Source organism: Lycium ferocissimum, chromosome 1, assembly GCF_029784015.1.
Source record: "Lycium ferocissimum isolate CSIRO_LF1 chromosome 1, AGI_CSIRO_Lferr_CH_V1, whole genome shotgun sequence".
Classification (NCBI taxonomy): domain Eukaryota; kingdom Viridiplantae; phylum Streptophyta; class Magnoliopsida; order Solanales; family Solanaceae; genus Lycium; species Lycium ferocissimum.
Genome location: NC_081342.1, coordinates 1359557 through 1381592, shown reverse-complemented (window position 1 = coordinate 1381592; position 22036 = coordinate 1359557). Strand labels below are relative to the sequence as shown.

At 31.0% G+C, this 22036-nt stretch overlaps 1 protein-coding gene across 1 annotated transcript; it reads left to right on the top strand.

Annotated features, from left to right (window-relative positions):
• The first annotated feature begins 17337 nt into the window (after positions 1-17337).
• On the top strand, positions 17338-20969 carry LOC132048934 (transcription factor bHLH62-like). Its single transcript, XM_059439639.1, has 8 exons — positions 17338-18335; positions 18448-18630; positions 19072-19137; positions 19227-19295; positions 19405-19476; positions 19715-19927; positions 20133-20211; positions 20523-20969. The coding sequence occupies exons 1-8, from the start codon at positions 17622-17624 to the stop codon at positions 20558-20560; spliced, it is 1434 nt and encodes a 477-aa protein (XP_059295622.1). The 5' UTR covers positions 17338-17621; the 3' UTR covers positions 20561-20969.
• Positions 20970-22036: the final 1067 nt, after the last annotated feature.

Genomic DNA, 22036 nt, shown 5'->3' with positions numbered 1-22036 from the left:
AAAATATTGTAGTTTAACCTTTTGGATGAATTTAAATCTAAAATTACTATATTTTTCGATTTTCAAAAAAAGTTTTGAAACATTGCTTCGGTCTCTTAAAGTAAAATTCGGCAATAGATTTAAGTTTTCTTACCTCTCTCCCATTCTTTCTTACAAATCCTTTTAATTATAATAATTAAAAGTGGGAAGGATTTGCAATATATGATTGCCGAATGTCAAGTTAGACAATATGCCGCAAAAATCAAGGATTCTTGTGGCAGAATCCTTTGACACTAAAGAAAAACTTTTTTTTTCTTGATTAAAAAGGGATAAGGAAACACTTAAGGTTTAGCGCTATTAGTGTTTTTAATCTCTCTATTTCAATTTCATTGGAGACGTAATTTTTTGAAATAAAATTGTGTAGAATTTTTTGTGCAGTCTTTCCTCAGATTTATTGCAAATTTTTAACGAAATTTTCTGGCCCCTCAAAGGCACTGGTGTTTAATTTTTGCTCCTCAAATTCGAACTCCTGCTCTGTCAAAAATTGAAAAAAAAAAAAAACTATGGTGATTTTTTTTTTTGTGGTGTACAATTCAGGAAAATATAGTAACGACTCTATTTATTATCAGATGATGGTGGAGGGATAAGGTCTCTTCAACTAACCCACCCGACTTTCTTTTTCTTTTCTTTCTGATGTATTAAACTTTGGGGAATTATAAACGAATTCCTAAAGTCGAAACCTGCAAAAATTCAATACTCTTGTTTTTTCCTTTTATTTTCTTATAAAAAAAACTGGGTTTTCACAATTAAATAGTCGTTATTATGTTCTAGTTTTCTTATAAAAAATTGGGTTTTCACAATTAAAAAGCAGCAGGTCCTTCTAGGCCGAACCTGTCGTGTTTCAACGAATACACTAGCATTCTGTGGTGGGAAGTAAGGTCAGAGATAACATCCACTACAATTTCTTTTCCCCTGCTTAAGGCTGTTAATACAGGCCTCGCAGTTCGCCATATCTGGGGCTAATTCTTGATTACCAGAAGTTGATGGATTATTTAGATCACGAGATGGAACCTCTGCAGCCATTGAATGAGTAAACTGAGTACCCCTGCTAAAGAGGCCGATGACCACACATATGGTTATGTTTTACCCATTTTGTGGTCTTGTGGCTAGTTTCATCATAAAACACTATGGCGGGATGTATTGGAGACTGTTATGACTGTGTTGATTTACTTAATCGTAATGGTGATAAAAGCCATTTTAGAGACAGCGGTTATCTAAGCAGTTATAGCCAGGTTTGAAATCTAGCTAGTACAATTAAGTGAATCATCTTCATTTGTAGTTGCATGTGGGAGATAATGAGGTTGGGTTAGGCCAACACAGCTCCCTAAAAGTGATTCCTGCCAATTTCTGTGTTGGGCTAGGGTGAGCTCACTGTTAGGGGGGCGGATTAGGGGGTGAAAATGGATAGTCTGACTTAGTATTCTAACTAGGTTAAGGGGTTTTCAGGCTGGGGGTCGGGTCGAGTAATTTTTTTTACTTTGCACTAATTGAAGTTATAATTGAATTTTGTAAAGAGATACAAATTTGAAAAGAAATTCAAAGTCTCATTAATTTTGTTAATAGATAAATTCAAAGGCTACTTTGATGAAAAATTACCTACAAAGTATATTACTGATTCATTCAAAAAAGTAAAACTTGTTATGTTGATCCTATTTTGGGACGGGGGAGTGTCCTTTTTTCAAGATTAGAGAATGCACATTTAGGAGTATTTTTTCTTCATTAAAAAAAAGGTTTAATAGCTATAACTAGAATGACAGTAGGAATTTCAAATCCACATTTAGACAAAATTTATGATGTTAGATTAGCTTTTGTGAAATAATACATATAGACATATTTTGATGCGATACATTTTACAGAATGAAAAAGTATTTAAAACCTATGTGGAAATAAATGAGACAAAATATATAGGGTAAATTTAATATTACAAAAATAAAATAGGCAGACAAAACATATATTGGCTTAATACATAGGTAGCACCTAAAAGTTGCCAGGATATGTTATTTAGACACTTGAACTATGAATATTTCAGCAAAGAAAACCTTCCCTTTCAAATAGTTCTAACATGGATGATAGAGAAAAAACTGCTTGGTTTGGTTTTTACACAATCGCTCATATCAGCTGCAACATCCTTTTGCTTCTTGATGCTTTTCTGGGAATGAAAGAGAAAATTAACTGGTTTAGGTTCTATATCTTATAGAGAGTCAAGTGGTTATTCAACAAAGCTATGTAATTCAGTGGGTCCATTCTTTGGCATCGTGGTGTTTTTTCAATTGGACGTACCAAAGGAATGATTAATAAGCTGGTCCATTTCTCTATTTCATTTTTCCGAGCGCTCCTATCGCCAGCTTTGCCGTCGTGATGCTATTGAGGCCGGTGACCACAGATATGAGTATGTTTTACTCATTCTGTGGTCTCGTGGTTAGTTTCGCCATAAATCACTATGGTCGGGATGCGTTGAAGACTGTTATGGCTGTGAAGATTTGCTTATTGTTGATGGTGATAAGGGCGATTTTAGAGACGACTGCTATCTGGGCGGTTATAGCCACGTTTGAAATCTAATCACATTTATGATATCTACATAACCTAAAGTCAGCTTGTAATTAAGTGGATCATCTTCCTTTTTAATTGCATATGGGAGATAACATTTATTTTTCTATTCTAAACAAAATGTAATGGTAAGTACTGCTTTTATTTGTACTCTGATTCAACATTTTATGGTGGGAGTGAGCATAGAAAAATTATATTGCTTAAAATGAAACTCATTATATTTGTGTGAATTATTTTGCCCTTCGCTTAAAAAAGTGACCAAAAATACCCCGATGTTCCGGATTCAAACCCCTGCTCAATCAAAAGTTAAAAAAAAAAAAAATCGCAAGACAGAGTTTGGATTCGCACTCTACCTTGCGAATCTAGATTTTGCTTGCAATTTTTTTTAATTTTTTTTTTAACTGAGCGGGGTTTCAAACTCGAAACCCATGGGTTTTTAGGCGAAGGGCAATATTAAAGACCAACAATTTGAGGTGCAATAATTAAAGACTACCTTCAAATAAAGCCATTCGTGCAAATTGCCCCATTCGCACAAAATCCCGGGGATGCTCTTTAATTTTTGTCCTTTTAACACTTTTCACGCAACATAAGTTTAGATTTTGCTCGGTATAAATTTATATTTTCTTATTATAATACTCTACAAAATTATGCCGGATAGGATTAAAACTTTCAAAACTCAACATAAAATGTTCAAAAACACATCAAACTCCACAAAAACAGACACAAAAAAGGATAAAACACATATGCCCAAAAAACATAATTTCAGTTTCCAAACACTACAATAATTTCTAAAAATACCACGCAACTTATGCGCATAACATAATTCCTACAGAACTTGTTGTCGAGCGATGTAAAAGTTTTATTTCTGAAGATAAATATTAAAAAACTTATGTCGTGCAAAGTAAGTTTGGATATATTCATTAAAAAACTTATGTCGTGCAAAGTAAGTTTGGATATATTCATTAAATGAACAGCAATAATAAAAATTAAAGACAACAAGTATGGAGGACAAAAAATTAAAGACCAGTACGTTATGAAGGTCAGTCCGTGCAAAAACTTCAATTTTGCACCGCCTTACTTTTCAGATTGTACATGGATGGGCTGCTCTTTCGGCCCACTAAATGGGCTCTCAATGGCAATGGACTTTGCTCTCCTCTGAGAAATGGATTTGCACTTTTGATCTTATTTTGTGTTGGTCTTTAATTTATGTACCTCGTAACAAAACAAAAAAAATATATATTAATAAGGCATAAGTTTATATTTTTTGTATCATAATACTCCTTAAATTATGCCCCATTAGACATAAATTTGATTGCGAAAAGGCGACAAAAATTAAAGACCATCCCATTTTAACGGAAAAAGGTGGATTTGTTATACTATTTAATTGTCCATGTATGTTGTTCTTCACTACAAATTTAGGGGTAATAAGGTGAAAGTTATTCATTATGTGGTGCTCAAATTCAAGCTTCATGAATATTTTTGCAAACAGCTACATACTGAGACCATGTAAAGCTGCTAATGTGAAACCAAATACACTTATAATCATAAGGCCCAAAATCACATAGAAGCCCAATAAACTTGAAAAGGCCCAACCCATTGAGAAGCCCATTTTTTACACTATGGAAGGTGAAGGGAAAGGTATCAAAATTTTCTTTGTATTTTATTGATATATATACTAAGAGAAGTTGGAAAATAATTTTGTCTTTCTTTTTAAGACATGTATTGAGGTTTTAATGTTTCAAATTTTGCTCCTCTGCTTTTACGAATGAAAAAAAGGTGACAAGTACCTTAATCGACAAGAAATTTAAAATAATAAAAGCAAATCTGTGGGACATCTAAACCAATAGCAAAAGAGAGGAAGGATAAAATCAATTAGTCAAAATGCTTAAAAGTCAACTTAGAAGAAAATGAGAACCTAGAGGAATCCCACTAATAAGTCATAACCAACACAAAATAATCCACTAGGGCTCAAGTTAACTTTCCCACACGTATCTTGAACGATTGTGGTAGGATGTAAAGAATTACTCCCCCTTAATTAGAGTTTTCGGGTTCGAGTTCCGAATACGGAATAAATTCCTAGTAGAAAACGTTTCTCCCGTTTAATGGACCTTATATTATGCAAACATGATAGTCGCGGCCCCAATAGATGTATCGAACATTGGATGGGAAACTAAAAAGAAAATATCTCTCCCACTCCTTGTTTGTCGCTCTTTGTTCTTTTAATCCATTTTTTAATCTAGTTTTTTCTCTATTAAGTTAATTTTCTGGCTAACGAGGTGACTGATATACATCTATGACTTTTTAGGTTTGATTAAATATTGTTTTTCAGACGTAAAAGCTGGTGAATTGCATGTTAAAAGACTTACATTCTTCCATGTATTCATGTCAACTTGCTTGAAATTCCACGAATATATCATCCATGCTTACGTACTTTTTTTTTCTTTTTTCTCTTTGATAAACTTTATACATGAAGATCAATTTAGTATTTTTGACAAATAAATTCATCACAAATCCGTCGTAAAATTTATCTGAAGGCGGATAGAGAGACAGTCGTCACATAGTTGAGAGTTGCAAAATTTATTCTGGTAATTCAAACTCGATTTTATTGCTTTAATTATGAGTTTTTTTGTTTCTTCCTTTAATTATGAGTTTGATCGATATACCATGTAAAACAACAAGAACGGTAACACGTCTAAATCCGATGCAAGTTGGGATCTAGTACTCTATATAACTTCTCAACTAACGTCGTATACTTAAACTCATTTCAATCCAATATCATATATATAAAATAAAAATAAAAAGTAGTAGAATTGTTCTGTATTTTCCATTGGTAGATAAATATTTTTGACACGACTAAAAGATATCTTGTAAATATTGGACCAATGGTAAGTATAGCATGTCTAAAACTTAATCTCAACGAATTGATATCTCATATATATATATATATATATATATATATATATATATATATATGTCTTTGAGAGATTTTATGTCTTTTGAGACGATTTTTATGTGATTAATTTTAGGCCTACCTCATTTCCTTTTATTCACATATCATGATTTACATACATATATTGGTGTGTTTGAAAATCGACATATGACATTACTAAATCATCTCAATCATTTTCCTTATACGCATTGAGAATATCTTTTCTTATTTTTACTGTAGTACTACCCAAATCCCAAAGAAATCTGTTCAATTAAGTCTACTGCGTTAGAAGTTATCGAATATATTTAATTAATCACGCTCTTGGTATTAAAACAAAAGAAGTCGGTCATTAAATATTGAAATTGCTATTCTAACATAAACTTTTTGCAATAATAAATCGAATAATTTCTGACACCCCTGTCGTTCGATCAATATTTAATTATCACTTAAATAGTTTTATCTTCCCTTAATCATTAACCTTCCTGACATATACAGATGATTCCTTCTAGGCTTTGATTGGAAGAGACTTCTTCGATGTTTACTGGAAATTATACCCTGCCCTTTCTCCTATATTTTAGTTTTTTTTTTTTTTTCAAAAAAATAGTTTGTTTTTTTTCCAAGTTCAAGGAGGAATTTCTAGATAATCTTCTTGGTTATAGAATTCACATGTTTTAAAGTTAACTGTGAAAATTCAAAATTTTATGTTGTAGTAAAAACTCATTACTGATAGTTACTTTAGAAATGATTTGCGTAAGTGAAACATAAATGAGATTGAGTAAAACCTGGTGTGTTGCTTCAATTATATTTAAAAGTAAAAAGATCGATACTGAATATCACTAAAGGTGGTGGGGAAGTGATAAGTAACCCTCCTCATTAACCGAGGTCTCAATTCAAGTCCATAAAGTCGCCTTTGTACTAGACTTTGAATATCATAAAAGGTTGTAGTCGGGCAGTAATTAGTAGAGACTTTGATTCGAGTCATGAAAATGAATCGCTTTTAGTAGGTACAATCAATCTTAGAAAGTGAGACTTCTGACTTTAAATTAATCGGGCTCAAATCGGTTACTCGCCATCGGTGGAAAACAAAAAAAGAAAATCATCAACTAGTATAATAAGGAAACGAAACGGTCTCTTCTAATTAAGAAAACCTGCAGTGTCAGTAAATTAAACCATTTTTAAAGCTTAATAAACAAAGTTTTACCTCGATTGTGGTGCCTAGTACCAATAAGAAAGCAACACTTGTTCCTAGACAAAGGATACATAACATATTTATTTGGTCAAAGGAAGCTGCAAAACTATATATATGTGTTTAATGATTGAATGTCACGTTAGGAACAAAGAGTTGTTCGAGTATTTATTGAGCCTTCATTTTATCCTTTATAATATTATTATCTTATTTACCTTGGGTTTTTTTATTCTTAACTTTTTTTTTTTTTTTTGTAATTTTTTTGAGTTGGAAGCTAATAAATTTTGGTCTTTGCCGACATAGAGGAGCTTCGAAGTCTGAATCTGAAATGAAATTAATACAAGTTGTATGGAACAAGAGTAGGTAATGTTTATTAGACTAGATAGATAGTCAACTAATGGCTAGTCAATTAAAAGAACAAAATTGTGTTGTGTGTGAAATGAAATAATTGTTTGCTATGCTTGAAATGTAATTCTAAGTAGTATGATCAACTTTTATTGTCAAGAAACCAAAATAATAGAAGTACGTACTTTTTAAAAGAATATTTTAAAATAAGTATAGGCAAATATACACACAACTATTCAACGCAGATATTTTTCGTGATGAATATATAATATCTTTTTTATTTCCCATCCGATATCGGAAATTCTCACATTATGGCTAAAACACTTCGTATCAAACCAATTTTATACTTAAGGGTCGAACCCTAGACATCCAATTAAAGACAGAGGATTACTTACGACTCCATCACAATTACCAAGGGTGATGAATATAATTTTGGTTCTTTTTCATGATTTTTTTTATATTAAACATATGCATCTCAGACAGTAAAAATGAGGGGAAAAAGAAGATTCACCCCAGAAGTCAGAAAAATGTTAATATTGTTATCATTTACTCCATCCGTCTCAAATTATCTGTCGCTTTTTAATTTTACACGCTTCTTACGAAATATTGATTAGGAGGGATATTTGACTAACTTTAAACCCTTATTATGTCTATTGACAGTTTAATTACTCTATTATGTGTCATCTCCATTAATGACAATTTTTATTAAGAGTAAAAATGGGGCAAATAATTAATTATGTCTTGAATTTATAAAACGACAAATAATTTGAGACAACTATTTTTAATAACCACGACAAATAATTTGAGGCGGAGGGAGCAACAATGTAAAAAAATTGCTCTTTTGGGTTCAATTCACCATCAACAAAGAAGACAGGTTCTAATTAGCTATGAAATAACAATCAAATAGAGGCATATATTAGCTATGAAAAACAGTAAAAACTGTCTTGGTGATTTTCAGTATAAAACGCATTCCACAAATGAGACCGCTTCCGCTTATAAATCCTATGTCTCACTTTAACCCACATTTTAATAACTTTTAGATGAATAATAAAAAGAAAAACAGATGGTATTTGCTTTATTTTTGGGCTCATATTTTTAATTTCTAATTTTTCTACAATAATAAACTTACACTAATTCTCACATTATGTCAAGTTAATTAGCAACAATAACAACTTACTCAAAGGTAATCTCACAAGTGGAATCTGAAGAGGATTGTGAAGGTACATAGCTAGTTTCCTATAAGTCAAGTTAATTAGCATGTACTAAATTAAGTAATAGATAAATTAATATTGACATTAGCTCGTATAGCAATGTCACAGATCAATATAACAATGGTATAAATCAAAGCAAACTACTTACTCCCTTCATTTTTACTTGTCTAGTTTCGACTTTATACAATATTCTTTAAGAATCAATACTCCCTTTGATCCATTTTACATGTCATGTTTTTTCTTTACACGTCCCTTAAGAAGCACAAAACACATCATTTAAGACGAAACATTATTTTAAAAGGTTCTAAGTAAGAGAAGAATTAGATCAAAGGCACACATAAATATGTATCTTATCTCGAACTAATTATCAACATAGAGATATTACAATTACGCCTCAATCCCAAATAAGTTGGATCGGCTATATAAACATGACCATGTTTCTCCATTTTAATTCATCCCAACGATATCTATTTTGAGAATTTATTACTCTATAAATTAACTTGTTTTATGCTAGCCGCCAGCTTATCGAAACTTATTTCCTTGGCTGCCTATTTCCTTTATCTGAACTTGAACCGGCTATACAAGCAAACTCCCAAACGGAGAGTTAACGCATTTATAGATATTGGAAATGTACGCAGATTTTAAGGCTTGAGATGAACTCGTCTTTGATTACAAAGTGTATCAATTTTAGTGATTGATCGTTTTATTTTTATTTTTTATTAAATACACATATATCACGGAGAACATCATATCATCACGAGAAGTCTAAGAACATAGCATGAATATTTTTGATTGACTGGATATATAACAACGTGAATCAAACTGATTGTTTAGGTGCTAATCATTTTGATCTCAGACAAGATGAAAATGTGATATTGTAGATATAGGTCACCTATAACACTAGTACCTAGTAATGTGCAGAAAATATATCTAAAAAGTTTGGAAAATCCACAAAAACTTATAATTGCACATATATGTAGTCGTATACTTCAAGTCACTCTTATTCAGAGTCCACGTCTCAAAGATTCCTCACTGAAAAACAACATTGAAGCATAAGCACTTTGAAAGGGCTTAGATATTACTACCTTAGTTTTAATTTACATATCTTAGTTGATGAGGCATGAAATTTTGAAAAATATGAAATACTTTTGAATTTAAGTGTCTCAATAAAGTACATAACTTAAATTCATAATCTTAATCTAACGATGCGCATAATACATATCAAAATATTATCTGAATGTTGTGATCTTAAACAGATCATTTATAATTTTGGAATTAGAAAACTACCAAATATGGAAAGTGGTGTTTTCCTTGAAAAACAAACTAAAAAGAAATTAAAATAAAACACTTAAATTGAAGAGGAGTATGTAATCATTTTTTCCTCTTTTAGGGAAAATAGGACCTACTCGGCTGTAGGGTTAGGCTCCCATCACCTCTTTATATATTATTGCTAAAAGGTTTCAAATTTAGAGCTTCTAATCCGTTGCATGACATTTTGAGTACATCCCTTCTGACCCCTCTCCTCTACCTAAACCTAGAGTTAGTTATATACACAAATCAGCGATGTGGCACTTCTGTGAAGGGGTTTAATTGAATTTTCTTCATTGAAAAATTAAACTGTGCAAAAAAGGTATGTATATATATATATATATATATATATATATATTCTGGGATCTCCTTACTCAAATTAATTCTTGATTCCATAATGACACTAGTTAAAGATTTTTTACAATACGTTGTAGTTAACCGCTAATAGCATGTTAATTACCATTTTTATTGTATTATTTTACAATTACGTATACTGCATAAAGTTCTTTATGTATACCATCTACGCATAAAATTTAAAGATGCATGTTTGTCACTTTTGAGAAACTACCTAAACAAGAATGACTTTGTGAGCCATATATACGTCCCTTCATATATTTCTGCATGTAAACAACTCACACACCTCTTATCTAGAAAGTCAGTCTCCTCTATCGCTACGTACATATTCATATGTACAGAATGTATGCATTTAATTGAATTAATATATAGTCCACACCTGCATTTATTAAATAGGTATGAAGAAAAATGATTAACGTGTAAGATGAGAGATGTGTTGGCTGGAAAAGAGAAGGGGCGGTGGCTTGTTAGAAGAAAAGTTAGTTTTGGTCAGCAAAAAGTCAGATTTGTGTCCTTACAACAAATCAAACCTATGCAAGTGACGATGGACGTACAGTGTTTGTTAGATCTTTGTTTGACTGTTAGTATTAATTATGTGATCTTTATTTCTACTTCTTTCAACTCCCATGCAAATCCATGCATGCATGCATTCACAATTTCCTCTTTGAAAATAAAAGAAAAATCACCAATTAGCTTTCGAATTTCCACAAACGTTCTTATCGGATCGTCATCGAAAATATGAGATTTTTAAAGGAAGTCTATCGGAATTCGGAAATATCTCTGATGAGCCAATTTTCGTCAAATTCCGTCAAAAAATCATGTTTTTAAGTTAGTGTTTATTTAATTTGTGCGTTTATTCTTAGCCCGACAAAGACGAATTCACCGGCCACTAAAATTTGTGATACGGTGTAAGTATATATATCCCTCCTATATTTTTAACCAGCTGGGTCTTATAGTCGAGCCTTGGAAATAGAGTCGTCTTTGAAAGATAGTGTTTTGCCTCCAAGGTGGAACTTCCCGTCACGAAGCTGGATTTTGTAGGCCAAAATGAATATACAACATCAGTGTGAGATTCTTCGCCTAAGACTAGTTCAATTCATAAAGTTGCACCTGCTTTTAGTGTAGATGGTGCTAGTCTTCGGTATATCGTTTTAATTTTATTGAATGTCCTAGAGGGAACGCATCTACCCCTTTCATTGTTAATACTTAATACGTAGTACTGACAACTACAGATTCTACTGAAACTGTAACTGAGAGGACGTGGTCTTCGTTATGGGAATTGCCCTAAATTTCATATCCACTGGAAGACCAAAAATTTACAGCACGTGGTCAATCCAGAAGTTGGTAGAACTACCTTAAAGGAAGAAAAACAAAAGATAGAAAAAGATAAATTATTGTATCCACCAATAGAATTACAATTTCTATGGGCTACTACTCACAGTTTATGCTTTAGTATTTTTTTTTTGTTACACCGTGCACGAGTTTCCATTTTCCAGTAATAAATTTCCATGAATTAAAAGAAATTTTAATTATTAAGAGCCCGTTTGGATTGGCTTATATGTTGGCTTATAAGTCAAAATTTTTTTTTTTTTTGAGTGTTTGGTTTAGTAAAGTTCATTTTGTCTTAAAATAAAAACAAAAAAATAATTGGACCCATTTAACTTAGTTTATCTAAAAAAACATAAGTGAAAACGAATTTTTAAAGCCAAAAAAAAAAAATAAGTTAGGCTACCCCAACTTATTTTTTTCAAATTTATAAGCTGTAAAACAAATTTTAAAATAATAAAGCCGGTCAATCCAAACGGGCTCTAAATCACGTGAGTACTCGTCTTTTAGGCTGAAAAAGAAAAAGTTAACGTTAGTACTATTGTTATTACTCGTCGTTTTAAGTCAAGAAGTCTAATTCAATTTTGTGAAATTTCCTAAGGGATAGACCAAACCGACATGATTAGCTAAAAGGTTAATGTGTTTGCAGGATATCAATTATACCAAAATTAAGATTCTAATAACTAACGGGGCGTTTGATTTGAGTGTAAGAAAGAATTTCCTCCAGCATAAAAATTTCGCATAAGATAAAATAATGTTTGATAGAAATATATGAAGAATAATTTAAGCATAAAATTTCACATAAGATAATATAATATTTGGTTGAAGTTACTAAATATTAGCCACATTAAATTATGCTGGAACATATATTTTATTTTGTGCGCGATAGAATATGAAATGCATGTATCAATATGGTAGGGATGAAATTATTTAAAAATAAAAATATGTATACGAATAACTATGAATTATTTTACTCATTTCTTTGATTTACTAGCAAAATATTAAAATAACAAGCCTCTATGTATCAAGACAAACCACCTCTAGTTCTTTTATATTTTTCTCTTGCGCTCTAACCAAAAACATTTGTTCTTCAACTTGGTAATCGAGCTTCCACACTGCTAGACGTTATGGGAAATTGAGTATTTAATGAAACACAAAAATATACTCATAATAAGTACAAGATCGTTATAGGTTTTCTAGCCCATCGAAGCCTACAACTTTCTTCAACCACCTACTCCAAAAATAGAATTAAATGACCTTTTTCCAAGAACACTAGAGAGGAAAAAGAATATTACCAAGTAGTGCATACTTTAGATATATAAAATACTTACCCGCATTGATATAGTATAAATATCATGTACGAGTAATTTTTTACTCTAAAGTTACTACTATTAAGAAGAATAGGAGAAAGGAAAAATAAGTCTTAATTACGTAAAATAAGTCTTAATTACGTTCTATTTGACCTTCTCGCGAGCGTAATCATTTCTAATCTTATATAACCACATATTTATCTAAGTATTTGCATATCTGCAACATTCATCTTGTGGATGTGTTGAACTTTAACGACTCAATATTTACCCTCATATAGCATTGAAGGTCTTATAACCGCTCTATAGAGTTTATCTTTCACCTTAATTTGATAAACATCCTTCTATCACATAACATCCCTGTTGCACTTCTTTCAACCGTCTGATTTTGATTTTTATATATTATATATGTGATATTTTCATCTAATATTTCATTCCCGTAAATCAACAAGTTTAAATATCTGAGTTTTACGCTTTTAGGCACTGCAATTCCATCTAATTTCTCTCTTTTTATGTTGACCAACATCTACTCGGTCTTATTTCTACTTAACCTTGAATCATTACTCTATGGAGTGTTTTTCCATGGATTGGGCTCCTCTCCATTTCCCTTCTCTCTATTTTCCCCAAGTTCTATCTTGGATTAGAGACACATGGCATGGATTAGAATTAATGGCTAAGATTTAATTGATTAAAACAAGGCCCTAATCATGATTACATTATTAATAACTTATTCATAAATATATTAGAATATTTTTCTTTCTCTTCCTATTTACTTTTCCTACCCAGTAAAATATTTTTTCTAATTTACCAGATTATTTTTTGCGACATAATTTTTTCCCCTAATAGATCCATTATTCAATTGGTGATATTTTCCATTTTTTCAATTATGATGCTTACTAATTCACATAATATAGACCCCATTATTCAATTGGTAATTATATATTTCTGAAAGAGTTGTCTATATTCTGACAAATATCACCATTAAAGAGTTATCATGATTGAAAAAAAGATGGAATATTAAATAGGAAGAGAGAGAAAGTATTTTAATATATTTATGGATAGGTTATTAATTATATAAACTATGGTTAGGGTCTTGTTTTAATCAATTAAATCTTAGTCATTAATTCTAACCCATGCCATGTGTCTCTAATCTAAGGTAGAACTTGGGGAAAATGGAGAGAAGGAAAATGGAGAGGAGCCCAATCCGTTTTTCCATGCTTCAAGGATTTGGATGACACCCTCGTTGTTTCCAACAATTAATACAATATAGTCAGCAAAATAGCATACGCACAGTCATACAAGCAACCTCAATTTGTATCATATTATTATTAATTCATTCATAATTAGAGCAAATAAGTACCGAGTTTAACACTGATCTCTAATCTAAACCCACGATTATAGAAACTCCTTTGTTATTCATTTTATTATGGTGAATAAACTAGAAAGGAGGAGGCATTTTTTTATCTCTCTCATTTCCCAAGATGAAAACAAGTACAAAAAAAAAAAAAAAAGATAAATCGAACATTCAATCATCTCTCTGTACAAGTTGAAATTAAAGATTAAAAAATTTACTACTATAAGTTTGTACATAACATGGCAATAATTAATTTAAATAAAAGAAGCAAAAGAACAGAGGGAATAACTATGTTTTTTGTCTTCTATCCTGTTATTTTACACCATTGTCCTCTTCTTCCCCTTAGTAATTTAGTCATTTATTTCAACCAAATACAACTAATTACATTTAAATTTATCTTGTGTAATTGACTTACTTGCTACTTTCACTTAATCCTAATAAAATATAGTAGTCAGGTATTCCTAGAGAAGCTTTAGAAGATGCCTTTATTCACTTTATTTACTTTATGATTTGAATAATAGTTGGATCAACCACTCTCTGTCACTATAATTAGATTAAGTGCAGCCAGAAAGCATAAATCATGGTACAAATATTTTCAATTATTAATTTTTATAAACTTTCACCCATGAGCTAAAAGCTTCTTTTCCTTCAAGAGCAGGTTATAAATCAATTTAAGAATAGAAAAATGGTGATAAAATGTAATATGGTGTTATGTTACGAATAGAAGACTATAATGTAAGTAAAAAACTCTTTATAGCCGATATCAACTAGTTAAGATTAAGTATTCACTGTGGTGGTATGTTTACATTAGGTCGTTGTTAGAATTTTTAATCTTGTCAAGGAATTGTATATCAGTAAAAATAGTGAAGATTTTTAAAGAACCTAAATATTGTATATTAGAATGCAATGGGTCGAAATGGAGTAATATGAAGAGTTATACTTTTATTTTGTAACGTAGCTGACTAATTAGCAATAGAAATTGAGACGGTTAACTGTCATTCTTGTATTACTTATTCTTCAGTTTTCCATCAATTCTAAAAGGGTAAAAAAAAAAAAAAACAGTCATTGTTTGGGTTAGCAAATCAACTAAGAGTACAACATTCACTGCACATGGTACTCGTTTGATTCATCAACATGACGAAATAAGATCCTTTTTTTTTTTTTTTTTTTTTTAACCTTCATCTATTATATACTCTAATTTTAGTAGTATGCTATTAATTACTTTGCTAGGAAGTAACCCAATTCTACTACCAAGTTCTATGAATCTTTACAAATAATTTTAAAAAAATAATTTTCCCCTTTTAAATATTTTTATTGTGGGTCCAGAGAGACTCTTTAGATCTGTTTTCCTCATCACTCTTTCACCAAAAAAAAATATATATAAAAAACGTAGGCCAACCAAGACTTTTTATGTATAAAAATTCTTTAAGGAAAATAAAGGCCACAAAGTGAGAAGTGAAGAACCACCAAAATGCTGTAAAATAAATGAAAAGGTGCTCTATTTATTTGTACTTTGCACTTTCTCCACGTTACACATAATTATTAAAAATTAAACACAAACAACTCTCTCTGTCTCTCATTTAATTATATCTTTTTGTCTCTCCTTTAAGTTTTTTAAAACATTTCTCTAATTAAAAATCAAGGGGTAAATAATTCTTTTCTTTAACCATTATTTACTGGCCATTAATCATTGATTCTATCCACCATATGACAAAACAATGCCAGTGCAACAGAGTTGTAACCAATATAACCAAAGTTAATCACTTCCAATCCACTGTCCAATTTTAATTAAATTAGAGAAAAGTTACTACATAAGAAATCAAATGATTATAAAATAAAATTGTTGGCAGAAGTTTTTTTTTCTTTCGAAAAGGATTAAACTATACATAAATTTTTATTAGTTATCTTTTTGGGACAACTATGTACCAAATGACCCTTTTATTATTTCTCTTGCAACTTATACACCTTTTAGACCACGGTCTGAACATCCCTTTTGAGCAAACTAATTTTTTTATGAAATTATGTTAGACCGTGGTCTAAAATTTAGTAGACGTTAGACGACAATCTAATATTGTCAATATCTGTACAACTTTTAAAATAAAGATAAATTTAAATGATAACCTAAAAAAAAAAAAAAATTGTAAATCGGTAAGGGAGAAAAGATAACTTCTCAAATTTGAATATAAATTATTAAATAGAAATTATGAGTTACAAGTGACCCTTGTGTTGAATTTAAATTCTTCCATATCTTTTATTAGCAAAAATGCTTTACATGTTTGAGTATTAAAATATTTGACAGAAAATCAATCTTTTTGTTATTTTTAAGTATCAACAAAAAGTTTTGCAAATGTATCGTCATGCTAGCGCAAATAACTCTCACGAATACGTAAATACATTATCTCACAATAAAGAAACCTTAGATCAACTCTATTAATAATGTGACATCTCTATGAGTGGTTCAAAATTAAAAGGATTCCATAAATACATAGTGAAGACAGAACACAAAGAGAGAAGAATATTTTATTTATATTTAAATAAAAATAAAAGAAGAAGGAACTGGAAATGGAAAAAATGCCAAAAACGCAAAGGCTTTCCTATCTATTTCGTCTAAACAGAACAAAGAATGAAATAAGTTGAAAAGAACAAGAAAATGAATGCAATCATTATTATTTTTGGAAGGAGAAAATTTGAATTTGTCCTTGTGCAATTCGAAATTAAGAAACTTTATTTTCCATTAAATTTTTGGTCGATATATTATCCACCATTATTAGGAAAAAGTCTTGATTTTGCACTTCACTGCTAACAGAGTTCTAACATAAGAGTAATTCTAAGACTATAACTATGAGTAAAGGGTAAATTTAAGTCCAATTTGAACGGGAGAAAAACGGGAGAAATTTGCTTTACTCCAATTTAATTTCTCGATTAACTGTTGGTTTATACATTATAGTCGATTTTTTTCCACTCCAACTTGAAATTGAGTTTTTCAGTTCCATCACAAAATTTTAATACTTTTTCAAATGAAATGCATGTCCAAACACAATTTCAACTTCCAAATAACGTTCTTCAGCTTAACTTCATTTTTCTAGTAGAATTTAGACACGTGAAAGTCACCTACTTTATGTTGAAGCTAATCTATAATAAGACAACTACAAAAAATTGCTAACAATAAAAGTATGAATGAACCAAAAGTATAACAAATATAGTACTTAACAAATTGAGGTACATACTAGTAATACATAGTTAAATTTGGACATTTTGGAATACTATATATCTATAGTTTTTTCATTAATTTCCATAACAAAAGAAACATCAGCTAGTTTGACGTTTAAGGGCCGGCAACCACCCCCCGGGTTCCCCCATACCCCACTACCCCCACGCCACCCCACCAGCTATTTAGCAAAAGGTCAAACAGACATGTCCATTTTTCTTTATCTTTCCTCTTTGCTTCCTCTTCACTTTCCTCCTATATTTTTCTGTCTCACTTTCCTCATTTCCTCTTACAATTCTCTCTGTTTTTCTCACACTTTCCTAGTTCATTTTAAGTGAATTCAAATAGCTAAGTCATTATCACAATCACCTAGTCTTTTTTTCTTCTAAATTTAGTTGTACTCCAAATAGTGTCCATTTTTTTTTCCAAGAAGAGTCCTACCCTTTTGTTTCTTGATTGGTTCTTGAATTTTAGCCTTTTGGGGTTCTTTTCTTTTCTTTTTTTTCAATGGAGAAGAGAAATTTGTTCATGAATGATGATAACACTACAATGGGGAGTAGTTATGAACAACTTCAAAATTGCTTCTTTAATCCCAATTTGGATAATAACAACTCTGATCCATTTGAGTCTGCATTAAGTTCAATGGTGTCATCTCCTGTTACAGTTCATAATAATAATAGTAGTAGTGGTGGTGGTGACAATTTTGTGTTAAGGGAATTGATTGGTAGACTAGGTAGCATTTGTAATTCAAGAGAAATGTCACCAAATTCTCATAACATGACCAATAATAATAGTACTAACAATTCTTGTTATAGTACCCCTTTGAATTCTCCACCAAAATTAAATCTTTTTATGAGAGGGAATTTGCCACCAACACAATTCAATTCTGATCCTGGATTTGTTGAAAGGGCAGCAAGATTTTCTTGTTTTGCTAACAAAACTTTCAAGAGTTTCAATGAATCTGAATTATTGTTGCATCAAAACAGACAATTAGCAACAAATTTGGAAAGTGAACAACTTTCAAGAGTGTCAGGCAACCAATCCTTCAAGATTCAAGAATTCAAAGATGTGAATAATTTAGCTCAATTGGGAGATTCAAGGGAAAATTCATCAGTTTCTGAGCAAATCCCAGGTGGAGAAATTGGCTTAATTGGTCAAAATGATACAAATTCAAGAAAAAGGAAATCAATTTCCAAGGGAAAATCAGCTAAGAATGCTAATGTAATGTACATTTTTTTTTTGTTCTGTTTCTTGGAATTCTAACTAACTAAACCATAATTGGGAAATTTGTAGTACTAATTTTTTTCCCCTTCATTTTATGTACTTTTTGCAGGAGAAAGAATCCACTGCCAAAAGAAGCAAGTCTGAGGAAGATGATAATATAGCAAAAGAAGAGGAAAAAGCTGCTACAGAAGAAAATAAAGATAACCAAAAGCTTGCAGAGCCACCAAAGGACTATATTCATGTGAGAGCTAGAAGGGGACAGGCCACAGATGCACATAGTCTAGCTGAAAGAGTATGTAACAATTCCAATTCCACTTCTGTGTTGCTCGGATCCTATAAAAATGTCGCATTTTGTATGTCGGATCCTCCAAAAATTACGCGTTTTTTGAGGATTTGATAGGGCTTGACAACATTTTTCTAAGAATCGAGCAGCATATATTCAAATTCCTCCAAAAATGTCGCCTTTTGCGTGTTGGATCCTTAAAAAGTTACGCGTTTTTTGAGGATTTGGTAAGGGCATGGCAACATTTTTCGAGGAATCAGGCAACATATATTCAAATTCCTCAAAAAATGTTGCGTTTCCGTGTCAGATCCTTAAAAAATTACACGGTTTTTGAGGGTTCGATACGGGCGCGATAACATTTTTGGAAGAATCAAGCAACATATATTCAAATTCCTCCAATTTCATGATTTTCTTTTTTTCACTAACAAATCCTTATTTTCAATTTGACAGGTGAGAAGGGAGAAAATCAGTGAAAGAATGAAGCTTTTACAAGATCTTGTACCAGGCTGCAATAAGGTATTTTTATTTTTATTTTTGGATTTTTTTTTCTTGATCTGCTAGCAAATTCAGAATTTTGATATGGGAAATATAAATTTGTACTATAGGTGACTGGAAAAGCTGTGATGCTTGATGAGATTATTAACTATGTACAATCACTTCAACGCCAAGTTGAGGTAATATTTCTTTGTTTTTTTTCACTAGTCTTATGAAAATTCAAATTAGAATAGTAAAATTTAAGCAAGATTTTACTTAATTCCTATACTTGTTTAATGTCATTTGTAGTTCCTTTCAATGAAATTAGCTACTGTGAATCCAAGAATGGACTTTAACATGGAAGCTCTTCTTTCCAAGGATGTAAGTCAACTAAACTCTCAACCATTATGTTGCTCGGATTCTCCAAAAATGTTATCGCACCCGTGTCGAATCCTCTAAAAAGATGTTATTTCTTTTGGAGAATCTAACACGCACCCGACAACATTTTTGAAGAGTCCGAGTAAACCTACCTCTTAAGTACTACTTTATTAGTAAATAAGAAAAAAGAGAGAATTTTTAATTTATGAACTTTTTTTTTTTTTTTTGCCAATTTTTTCAGATGTTTCAATCTAGGGGATCATTGGCACATAACATGTATCCAACAGAAACTTCAACACAAGCATTTCCTTATGGATTTCAATCTCAGCCAGGCCAAAACTTTCATAAAGGAACAGAGATTCCTTTCCCAATTAACTCATTGAATCATAATTTGGTCAGAAATTCAAGCGTGCAATTGCCTCCTCTGGATGGTTTCGTTGAACCTACCCCTCAGGTAATAAATTTATTTGTGTCGCTCGGATCCTCCAAAAATGTTGTCAGACCCTCCAAATGTTATGTATTTTCGGAGGATCCGACACGACTGTAGCGACGTTTTTAGAGGATCCAAGGAGAATATAAAGTAATTAAGAATTGTAAGATTCTAAATGAAGCTTTACATTCTCTAATAATTTGCTTAACAAATGTGGTTTGTTTTTTAGGTTCCACCATTTTTTGAGGATGATCTCAACAGTGTTGTTCAAATGGGATTTGGCCAGAATCAACACCAGAGTTTTCCTGGTTAGTAAACTTGTCCCTTTGCATAAAGTTGGTTATTTGGGAAAGGATTTAAATTATATACATCATGACAGTATAAAAACAATGTATTTTTACCTATTTTAGCATGTAACCTGTCTTATATTGCAAGTTACTAATCTTCCTATTTGTGGATGGTTACCTCTGGTTATCTCTTTAGGTGACTTGATTATATAAATGTTATTTTATACTTTCAGTATATAAAAGTTAAACTCGCTTAAAAAAGCATACTTATGAAATGTCTATACAAAGAGTTTTAGAGAGACAAAATGCTAATTTTTCCTTGTTTAATGCAGGTAACATTCCTAATTCTCAAATGAAAGTTGAACTATGACCAAAAAAGCCCACTAAAAAATTGATGTATTCATTTGAGGCCCCCAAATGAGAGAGGCTTCTGTACATAGAGAGAAAATTCGTGATTCAGACCTATTCAGAGCAAATTTCGATTCAAGAAGTAGAAGAAAAAGAAAGATGTCTTTTTCTCTTCCAAATTCTTGATCTATTTAGTTATTGATTTGGCTGATTCTGATTATTGTTATTATTATTACTATCTTTTGTCTTTCCTTTATGGAATTTTACAAAAATTGGAGAGGCAATTAGCAAACTCTACCAAGATTTGCACTTTGTAAAATATTTTGTAGTAGCATTTGGTAAGAAAGTGTGTTGGGAAGGTGATGATAGATGGATATGTACTTTTTTTCACACACTTTCTTACCATTCTAATTTTTATCACTAATTCATTGGAGACAAATTTGTTATATTTTATTTAATTTCCTCTTTATATTATTTGGCAGTTCTTGAAAATTGTCTTTTACGCCTAAATTCTGCACCAATTGCGGAAAGTGTCTCTACTTAACCAAAAAAGCAACTTGCACGTCTCTATTCTTTGTTTTTCATAAAATTTTCTGTTTAACTTTATGTATAAAAAATTTAACCAACTGCAACGATCATATAGTGTAATTTGCAAATAATAATTATTTCCTCAGGTAAATTCTTACATGCAGTCAATGTTTACACTTAGTCAATAAATTAATACATGATAATTCACCTAACTATGAACTGTGAATAACATAACTCGGGTTAGTGTAAATAATAGGTGCAAATAAGTATTTTATTCAATTCCATACATGAACTTAAACGTCTAGATGCATTTTTATGTCTCTAAACGTACGTATGTATGTGTATAGATTGCTTTTTGATTTGACACCATAGTTCAACCCAATATTAGAGCAACTAATTCTAAAAAAAACGTACACATGAAAAGTTAAATTAGAAAAATCAATCGATATGTTTATATTTTTTCCTTATATTATCTCTATTATTTTTTGTGCATATTATTGATGGGAGGCTTTATATCTTAAGGGCTAAAATTGTAAACTCAGAAGTAGTTGTGCTACTAACTTGTTATCCTTTTTGGTTATTATAAAAGAGGTGTCATAATCAAAAAGGGGAGATATTTTTGGGGAGGGAAAATTGGGGTTAAAAATAAATTTAAAAATGATTAAAAACCTTAAATAGCGGAAGTTGTGGAAAAATTGGATTCTTATTAGAAAACAGCTGTTAGTGGGGACAAGGACAAATAGTGTCTGTTTAAGTCCAGTTGTTTTGATTAAGAATGATGTCTTGTTAGTGCAATTGAGCTGGATTCCAAAGCCTCTACTTATTAATGTCCTTAAATTTTACTCTTTTTCTTGTACTAATAAGTTGACATTAACACTAGTATGATTTTTACTACTACCACTACTACTAAATATTTTAAAGAGGGTAATGGATAATAATTGTAAAAAAAAATTTGAGTACTTAATCACTT